Below are 10,414 nucleotides of genomic sequence, written 5' to 3'. Positions count from 1 at the left end.
ATGAATATATGTGAGTAGTTATGGAAGTAAAATACATAAAATTATTCGATTTGTCTTGAGTTCTGGAACTATTAATGAGAGTCAGAGCCAAACCCCACCAAAACAATCCTTTCTGTCATATCATTTTATGATATCCTTGCCTGGCTGGGTATAGTTATGAAAAGCGGACAATTACTCACACTTAACTGCCGAAGTAAAGCATGATGTCTGATATCAGCTGTAGTTTTCTGAGAAGCAACGTCGGCCTGTCAGTGCCAACGGTTTCAAGTCCTACTGGTGGTTCTGATGGAATAGACGAGGGCCTGGGGTCCCTGAAGGGAGGAGGATGGAAGTATGGATCTCATAGATAGCCGTGTTTCATGAAGGATCTCTCAGAATCCCAGATTTCTGTGATAAATGCTGCAAATAATGGCCAAACAGGCAAAATAGATTGCTTTAAGTTCCTTTTCAAGATCTTTGTGGGGTGGCAGGAGGGAAACAGGGACAAAAACATGAGAAGGGTATCAATGTGCAAGAAGTAATGCACCTATTATCTGACATATGTAACTGTCACCCCTCTATACATTATCCCAACAATAAAAAAGATCTTTGCATAAAATCATTTTAAATTTTCTTGTACTGTAACTTTGATCTCTTCCATAAAGCAAAATCCAGTAGGCCAGTGCTATAGAAACTCCAGGCAGTTTCCTGATACTTAATACTTGATGAGAGTAGGCCAGGCAGAGGGACTGCTGGGAACAGGAGGCAGATACTTAGTCTGTGACTGCATTTAGTATTCTCATTTCATAAGAGATTCTGGCTGCATAGCAGAAGCAGAAAATGTCAGTTAATGGATGCTAACAGGAAACCTAATGGGGCCGGAAAGGGGCAGTACGCTTTGCACTATGGCCCATGACAAAGCACAAGCTTTACAGAATGATGACACCACAGTAGTTGTTACAATAATATGGTGAAGCCCCTTGCCCACCCAAAGGCTGAACCGGTAGGAAGTAATGCCGGGCTATACACCCAAAGGAGTCCAAGTCAGCTCAGGATAGAGACATCTGCACCCCCACATCTGTCGCTGCATTCTTCACAGAAGGCAAGCTACAGAAATCAACCTAGCTGACAAACTGAAGAACGGATAAAGAAAATGTATGCTTATCCTATGGCATGTTAGTCATCCACAAAGGAGAACAGAATTATGGCATCTATACGAAAATGGATGGAACTCTAGAAATCATCATATTACCAAAATAAACAGGACTCAGAAAGATAAGTACTACATTTTCTCTCAGCTGTGAAAGCTAGATCTAACGGAAAAAGATGGACATGAACGTAAGTGGGGGACTATTTGAGGGGGACACCAGTGGGACATGGGAAGGACGAAAGATAGAAGACAAAGGAGGTGGAGAATATAGTTGAAGTGCACTCTATGCATGTGTACAAATGCTAATAAAAACCAAAGTGAAACTAGTTTTTAACTCCTTCCTCTCAAAAGAATCATCATAAAAATGAAAAAGGTCAGGTGCCTGAGGCTCATATCTGCAATCCTAGCTACTCAGGAGGCTGAGATCTGAGGATCACAGCTCAAAGCTTTCCCAGGTGGGAAAGTCTGTGAGACTCAATTACACACCAAAAAGCAGCAGTGATGGAGCTGTGGCTCAAGTGGTACAATGGTAACCTTGAGTACAAAAATTAGGGAGAGGCCCTGAGTTCAAGCCTCAGAACAGACACCAAAAACAAACTAAAACAAAATAAAAAGTCATTCAAACCATCTCACTCTTGTGTCCGTAGGCATATGGAGGAGAGAAATGTGGAAGTTTGTAGGCTTTAGTTTGCCTTTAATTAAGTGCTGGAAAATGTCCAGCTAGGGGCTAAGGCAGTGGAAGAACACAAATAAAGTCTATTGATAGCTAGGGTGGTTAAACTTGATACAACACAGTAGTGAAATTCTTCTCTCATGAGTATTATGTTCTAAAGTTAGAACTCAAGAGGAAGCATGCCTGCATTGTAACTCCACAGAATTGCTTTTCTTTTTTTTTAGTTACCCTTCAATCCATGCTGCCAACACTCTATCTTGATTTTTCTTATCAATAAACATCCTACTCGCAAATTGTTCTAAAGTACTTTTGTTCTGAGGGAACTTGTATATTTTGAATCGTTCAGCAGCTGCTTAAGAGTAGTCGTGGAGAAGGGTCTTGAATCTCTTATTGGACAGTAGGGTCCTGGTTCGTATGGCCTTTGTCTTTGTTTCTCTTTATGGAAGCTTTTCTGAAAACTTTGCCCAATGCTTTCTTTCAGTAGCATTCACCTACCAATCTCAAGTTCCCAAGCAATGGTTAGAGATTGGGCCAAAGCAAAGTGTATAAAATGCAAGTCAGGCAAGAGTGGTCCACATCTGCAATCCCAGCTACTCAGGGATTTGAAACCAGACCAGGCAGGAAAATCCCTAAGACTCTTGTTAACCCCCAAACTTGGTTAACCCCCAAACCAAACAGCTGGGAGGGAAGCTGTGGTTCAAGTGGATTTCCAAGTTACAGAATACAGGTACAAAGCAATCTCCCCAATTTTACACTCACTGACAGTCTACGGCATTCTAATTCCCTTCTGTTTTGTCAACAAATGGTCAGTTAGTCTTTTTTTTTTTTTTTTTTTGCCAGTCCTGGGCTTGAGCTCAGGGCCTGAGCACTGTCCTTGGACTTTCTCGAGGCTAGAGCTCTACCACTTGAGCCTCAGCACCACTTCCGGCTTTTTTCTATGTATGTGGTACCGAGGAATCAAACCCGGGTCTTCATGCATGCTAGGCAAGCACTTTAACCACTAGGCCAAACTTCCGGCCCAGGTCAGTTAGTCTTAAACAACATAATATCAGTCTTAAATTTTAGCCATCTTGAACTGGAGATATGGCTTAAGTACAGTACCAGATGCAAACAAGAAAACTAAATAGAGTGCAAGTCACTAGTTCAAGTCTCAGTATGAGCTATTTTGCTATTTGGGTACCCATACTAAATTGAGGTTATAATTTGAAATCTCTTGATAAATAATGAGATTATATTAATTTTTATTTTGTTGGTCATTGGCAGTCTCTCTCTGTCTCTGTCTTTGTGTCTTTGCCTCTATCTCTCTGTCTCTATCTCTCTGTCTGTCTTTATCTTTCTCTGTCTCTTCTCTCTCTGTCTCTCTCTTTTTCTCTCTCTCCTGGTCCTGAGCCTTGAACTCTGGGCCTGGGCACTGTCCTTGAGCATTTTTTTCTCAAGGTTTGAGCTCTACCACTTGAGCCACAGATCCACTTTGGGTGTTTTTTTGGTGATTAATTGGAGATAAGAGTCTCAGGGACTTTCTTGCTCTGGCTGGCTTCAAATCATGACCGTCAGATCTCCTGAGTAGCTAGGATTACAGGCATGAGCCATTGGCACCCAGTCACCATTGTCTTTTGTAAGGGACATTTTGGGTTTGCTTCTATGTGTCTCAGTCTTCTGGGTTCTGTTAACCAGATAATTCCTCTTGTGCTTGCAACTCCTGTTAGGCTCATAAATCAAGTCCTATTTGGGGACTGTTATGGTTTGAATAGGAAGTGTCCCCCCAAAAGGCTTTTGTGTTGAGGACTTGAACCCTAGCTAGTGGATCCAGTCATTGAGAAGTACCTGTTTCGCTGATCTGTTTTATCATTTGATGGGTACTACTGAAGGTGGGGAACGAGCTGAGGAAGGATGTCACTGCCACTTGTTCTTGGGAACTATATCATGTCCTGGGAACTTTCCTTTCCCCACAACCTCACTTCCTGGCTGTGATTAGGTGAACAGCTCTGCTCCATACCCAGCTGGCAGGATGCTTTGTCTCATCAGAGGCCTCAGAACAACAGAATCAGCTAATCATGGACTGAAAATATCCCCTGCTTTTATCGCACTTTCTGTCTTATGAAGTAAGGATGAAGGCAAAGAGCTCTTCCCGTTGTCTCAGATGTCTTCAACTCAAAATAATATTTATGCCAAATGACATGATTTAGAGTATGATAGCCTGGTTTCCTTCAGAGTTTACTGATGACTTACTTTTTGTCCCTGTGATCACATTTCACCACATAAAGTGAAGAACAGGTCATTTTTTCCTTGTAGAAAATCTTGAAGGCTTATTTATTTATAAGCATATAATCAGTAGAGTATCAATATCGCTCCTATGAGCACAAGCACTTTTTCTAATTTCAACACAAGACAAAAGTAGGGAATCCACATTACATATGTGTGTGTCCCTTAGATTATTAAATATACTAAGGATTATTCACTGTAATGAACAAATATACTAAATAGTCTGATCACCTGGAATCAAAATTTAACTGGGCATTTTATTTGCTAAATATGACAATCCTATGCGTAAGTTGTAGGAAAATTAAAAAATCAGGATGCCTTAATCGTCTTCGAAGGCAGGAATGAAACAAATGTCAGAAAAAGAATTTACTTGCAGTACACTGTACGTAGCATACATAAATCTATTATTTTGCCATTTTTTACATGTGATATAAGAATCTTCACAGCGCTGTACAACGACCTCCTGAACTGTTCCACTATCCCACACAGAAAGCCTGCATTCATCGACAGATTAACACCCCTCTCCCGCCTCTCTGCAACTACGTTTTACTTTTTCTTTTCCTCCCATGAAAACGCCGTATTATTAGTTTTAAATCCGAATTGGCCAATGCACTCTGCAGAAAAAGGGAGAGAGCAAATCGAGCCCCTCGAGTTTCCGGCGCACACGATCCGGTCACAAGCATCTGCGCTCGTAAGGAAGACGTCCTTCTTCCTGGTTTGGCCCGGGAAGCCGGGCTCCTCCGCCCCGCCCCGGCACGCAGTAACCCAGGGAACGCCAGGAGGGGCGTCGCCCGGGAGGGGCCGGATCCGGAAGCGATGCGCCACCCCGCGACAGAGCCCCGCCCACCAGGAGCCGGACGAGCCGGGTGACGTGTCCCGGAGGAGCCGCGGCGAGGCGCGGCCCGCCGGCCTTGCGCCTGCGCGCTGGGCAGCGCTCGGCGGGGCCCGCGGAGCCTGGAATCCCGAGGTCGTTTTCGTTAGGGAGGACTCCGTGTGTCCGGGTTTTTTCTGTGACTGAGCCCAGGGTGCTGGGGTAGCTGCGGAGGTGGTCGGGTGGCCTCTGGGCCGGGTTAGAGGCGTCGGGAAGGACCTCGGGGTCACGCTGTGAGTCCTCGTCCCCCCGGCCCCCCCGGCTGTGGAGGTGCAGGGGCCGAGGCGGAGCCCTGCTCGTGGGCAGCGGGACCCTGAGCAGACCCGAGTGAAGCCAGAAGAGTGGCTGACGCGTGTCAGGGCCCCGGGCCCAGGCGAACCCAGATTCTGGCTTGGCATAGTGGATGCCGCCGGAGTGATGGAGTTCAGAGGACCAGCAAGTAGTACGTGGGGCCGTGGCCCAGGCCTGTAATCCTCGCCACTCAGGAGGATCGCGGCTCAAAGCCAGCCCGGGCTCCGAAGTCCCAGGGACTTTCAGCTCCAGTTATCCACCACCGGCAATGGCGCTGAGGCCCAGCGTGGTTGAGCACTAGCCTGGCGTTGAAGCGCTCAGGGACAGCGCCCAGGCCAAGTTCAAGTACTACTTGGGGAGGAAGGGAGAGAGATCATCTTCCTGAGGACAGGCGCCAGACTTGGGACCTGAAAAGCAGGTGGACATTAGTGTTATTTTATGAGTAAGAGAAAGTGGGGAAGAAAAGGTGGAGGTGGAGGCAATAAAACGACGGTCACGTTTTAAAGGCATCAGAAAGTAGATGGACAAAAGTTTCAAGTATGTTCATTTATTGGAGGGACAGAGGGAAGATAAACCTTCTGCTGAGGCTCTACTCCATTGACTTTTGTTATAAAGTCCACTTCTCTGGGCCAAACAATGTGTTTCATAAATTTTAACCACTTAATTTTTTTTTTGCCAGTCCTGGGCTTGAGCTCAGGGCCTGAGCACTGTCCTTGGACTTTCTCAAGGCTAGAGCTCTACCACTTGAGCCTCAGCACCACTTCTGGCTTTTTTCTATGTATGTGGTACCGAGGAATTGAACCCAGGTCTTCGTGCATGCTAGGCAAGCACTCTACCACTAGGCCAAACTCCCTATCCTCCTTATTTTTGAGCTGGAGCTACTCCCAGGTTATGTCTTTATTTTGCACCGTTGAGATGATGCACTTTCCAAAAGTATTGTTCAACTTCCAAAGCTCAATTGACATTTTATCACCAAAACTCTTGAAAAATCTTCAGGAACGGCAATACACATACATATATGTGTATGAATACATATGTGCACCTGCACACACAGGGACACAAACTACTGCTTCATCCATGGGGCAGGTACTTGTCAATTATACCGTACTAGTCGGCTTCACCAGAACTACTTTCCACTTGGGTTGTATCTGTGAATTCCATTGCAAAGAAATTTAACATTGCCTTTATTCTCCCATTTATTCTCCCAATCTTATTTCCACTCAACCTTAAAGAGATATTTATTCTGTGTCCAAGATTACTGTCACACACAAGGAGTTACTACAATACCGGATGCTTGGAAAATGTTCCTGCCCATACCTCTCAGTAACTGGCTCTGAAGATTTATGGAAAGCTTCTCTCTCCTCTTTCTTGCCGGTCCTGGGCTTGAGCTCAGGGCCTGAGCACTGTCCTTGGACTTTCTCAAGGCTAGAGCTCTACCACTTGAGCCTCAGCACCACCTCCGGCTTTTTTCTACGAATGTGGTGCCGAGGAATCGAACCTGGGTCTTCGAGCATGCTAGGCAAGCGCTCTACCACTAGGCCAAACTCCCGGCCCCCCCCTTTGGCCCTTCATCCTCTGGTGTCCCCCGACCTGCGCCGCCCGGCCGGCGCGCGGAAAACCCGGAAGGTGGATCTCCGGCCCGCGGATCTCCCGGAAGCTGCGCGCTGCGCTGGCGGCTCCCCCACTGAGCATGTGCGCCGCGCATGCTCCTTGGCGATCCGGCTCGGTGTCTGTTGCGGGGGGCCCGCGGTGTCTCCTAGCGCAACCGGAACTAGCCGTCGTGGGGCTGGCCTCCTTGGTCTCCCGCGGCCTCGTCGTGGTCTCCGCGCCTTCCCGCCCCTCCTTCCCTCGGTCACCCCCCTTCGGCTCGGTGTCCCTTCCGCGAAGCCGCCGTCGTCATGAGCGCGAGGCTGCCGGCGGCGTCGCCACCTCGGGGGCCGCGGTGGCTGCTGCTGGCGCTGCTGCTGCTGTTGCTTGGGGCGGCCCCGGGCCCGCGTCCCGGCCGCGCCTTCTACCTGCCGGGCCTGGCGCCCGTCAACTTCTGTGAAGAAGATAAGAAGAGCGACGAGTGCAAGGTGGGTGCGGCCTGGCGGGCTCGGTGCGCGGTCGGAGGGGGGCCGGGGTCCCGGGCTGGGGCGAGGGGAAGCGGGTGCGCCGCGGGGTGGGGTCGAGGCGCCCCGGCCGGTGTGCTTGGGGTGGGGGACGAGCCTGGCAGGCCGGCTCTAGCAGCTCGCCCGCTTTTGCGGTGCCAAGGGCAGCAGGCACAGCTGTGTTCCGTTTTCCCGGACCCGGGGGCTAAGTGCGGACCGATGCCCTGGGCCCCGCGAGCGCGGCGGGTACGGTCCGGACCCGCCCCGCACGGCCGGCCCCGACCCCGGCCCCGACCCCGGCCCGGCCCGGCCCGGCCCCGCGCCCGCGAGCACCCACCCCGGCCCCCGGCACCTCACCACGTCGGGAAACTTGACACTTGGTGGCCTCCTGTTTTGTTGCCCTTGTCTAGAACTCCCGAGTTGGTGGTAGAGTTCGTTCTTTGCTAGGACTTTGGTATCCTTCATACCTGGCGGTTGGTTGATCACTTCCACACCCAGAGCCGCACACACTGCACCCACAAGGGGAGTTAACGCTGTGAGAGTTGAGACAAACTCTGGACTTTATGAGTTTAAAAAAAAAAGAAAGCAATGCAAAAAGTACCTGTGTCGTGATCTGAGATTGTTAAAGGGAGCCGGTGACAGGAGAAAAGTGGTGTCTCCCACACGCTAACCCCTTTTTAGAAAATTGAGACCCAGAGGTTTTCAGTGTTCACTGCTTAGGAAGAGGGGAAGTCAGATACTTTTAGGGCATGACCAACTGTGCATACAAATTTCTTCAAGTGGTTAAAGCTTAACCACGAGAGCATGAGGATCACGTTGAAACCATTAATACATTTTTACAATTCAGATAATCGTCCAAGCAAACTTTTATAATCTATAAATAAGTTTATTTACTAAGTTTGTTGTTTTTTTTTTTAATGCGGGTGTTTATTTTACTACTGCCAGCTTTACTGTACTTGTGAACTTTGAGGTTATTTCAGCGCAGGAGAGAGAAGCTATTAAAACTTTTCATTGCATTGCATTTTGCAATTTGTTAGGTTTGTCCTGACTAACATATGGAAACCTCTTTAAAAAAAAAAAAAAAACCTGTAAAAATGCCTAAGGATCTGTGAGTCTAGGACTTAATTCTCATGTCTTAGTGCACAGCTAGCTTTGCAAGCATACTGATATTTTCCCCCATTAAATATCTTGGTATCCTGCTTTAACAACTTAGTTATTTGGCGTTTAAATTAGCAACAATTGTATGTTGTATTCTTAATTCCTCAAAGATGAAAGATATATTCCTTGCTCTCTCGAAACTTCAAAGTAAGTTAAAAGCTAATGAAAAGAGTAATGAAATTTTAACATACTACGAAATATGTATGTCCAAATGCTCAAACAGAATGAGGAAACACCTGTAGCTTGGAACCTGTAGAGCAAGTTGCAAAGAAGAATTTGAGGTGGACTTCAGGAAATGAATATGAGTGCAATTTACAAGTGTTTTTAATTTGGGAGGGTCCTCAGAGCTTTTTATTTTGGTAAGTATGGATAAAATAGACAAGGTGGGTTCTTTTCTGAAATATTTAGATTTTTCATCTTTGTTGTCAGCCACTGGCAACTTGGCCAAATGAGAAACAGCTCTTAGAAGGAGGATATATTTTCAGCCCCCTTTTTTACAGTTTCATTTCAGTGGAGATGCTGTAACAATAAATGCTGTTGGGGCTAGGAGTTTAGCCTAGTGGTAGAGTACTTGCCTGTCCTGCAGGAAGACCCTGGTTCAATTCCTCAGTACCACGTGTGTAGAAAAACCTGGAAGTGGCAGCTCTAACCTTGAGAAAGCCCAAGGACAATGCTCAGGCTCTGCGTTCAAGCCCAGGACTGGCAAAAACAAAACAAAAAACAAAAACCACCCCCAAAACAATAAATGCAGTGATTCGTTACCTATCACAGTAGTTACAATCCAGACCCCCTCTCCCCCCACAAAGTAGCAACGTTATATAGTAGTCCTTCACTATATGACTGTTCACTATTGCTAGCTACTTCAAGGATTCTCACCTATCATGAAAGTCTCTGGAATATAACTCCAGCAATAAGTGAGGGATCACTGTTTATGTGGAGGGGGGGAGCCGTTATGTGTATGTGATATGGAGGAATTGGAACCTGGATCTTTGTGCATGCTAAGCAAGTCCTCTACCACTAGGTCAAACTCCCCCACCCCCCTTAAAAAAAAAAAAGATGAAAAATCTGATAGCGGAAGTGGCGCTGTGCTCAAGGGGTAAGGCGGTAGCCTGAGCTGAAGAGCTCAGGGACAGCGCCTAGGCCCAGAGTTCAAGTCCCACAACTGTCTGGCAACAAACAAAAAACCCTTGATAGGGACTGAGAATGTGGCTTCGTGGAAGAATGCTTGCCTTGTATGCATGAAGCCCTGTGTTCGATTCCTCAGTACCACAGAAACAGAAAAGGCCAGAAGTAGTGCTGTGGTTCACGTGGTAGGGCACTAGCCTTGAGCACAGAGAGTCTCAGGACAGAGTCCAGGTCCTGAGTTCAAACCCCATAACTAGCAGAAAAAGAAAAAAAGACATAAACCTTAGATACAGTGAAGCCGCAGAAAGTGAACCATGATATAACAAGTGACGACTGTAATTCAGTTTTCGAAGCATAAAATGGTAATGATTTAGCATGCATATGGAGATCTTCCCAAGAGAATAAAAATCCAAATAAATGACTGAAAGTTAATAGAACAAATAGGTCTTTGAACTAGGGAAGTTCCAGGGATGTTACTAATAGCTTCATGGAGTAGGAGTAGGAGAGGGTATAGAAGTTCATAGAAAATAAAATAAAAGTTATTCTAGTCTATGTATTCAGATTCACTCCAGCTTCTCAAGTCAGTCTGTGGCACCAAAATGCCAATACAATATCCTTAGCTCTTTCTGTCTGTCAATCTAGCTGTAAATTAATGAAAGTGTTTTGTTATATATGGCATATTTGAAAGCTCATTTGCAGATGAGCAGAAGTTCTTTTTTGTAAAAATATTCTTTTTTTTTTTTTTTTTACCAGTCCTAGGGCTTGAACTCAGGGCCTGAGCACTGTCCTTGGGACCTTCACAAGGGTAGAACTCT

General features: G+C 46.6%; 1 protein-coding gene across 1 annotated transcript in view; it reads left to right on the top strand.

The window, feature by feature from the left end:
• Positions 1 to 6,957: 6,957 nt before the first annotated feature.
• The window catches only part of Tm9sf2 (transmembrane 9 superfamily member 2), a 61,131-nt gene continuing 57,674 nt past the window's right edge, over positions 6,958 to 10,414 (top strand). The window contains exon 1 of the mRNA XM_090341931.1: positions 6,958 to 7,301. Coding sequence (XP_090198057.1) covers positions 7,125 to 7,301 — 177 coding nt within the window. The 5' untranslated portion in view covers positions 6,958 to 7,124. The remainder of the gene's footprint in view (positions 7,302 to 10,414) is intronic.

Source organism: Megascapheus bottae, chromosome 11 (genome assembly GCF_031878675.1).
Source record: "Megascapheus bottae isolate mThoBot1 chromosome 11, mThoBot2.hap1, whole genome shotgun sequence".
NCBI lineage: Eukaryota > Metazoa > Chordata > Mammalia > Rodentia > Geomyidae > Megascapheus > Megascapheus bottae.
The sequence above is the reverse complement of the archived record's forward strand: the minus strand, read 5'-3'. Positions and strand labels throughout refer to the sequence as shown.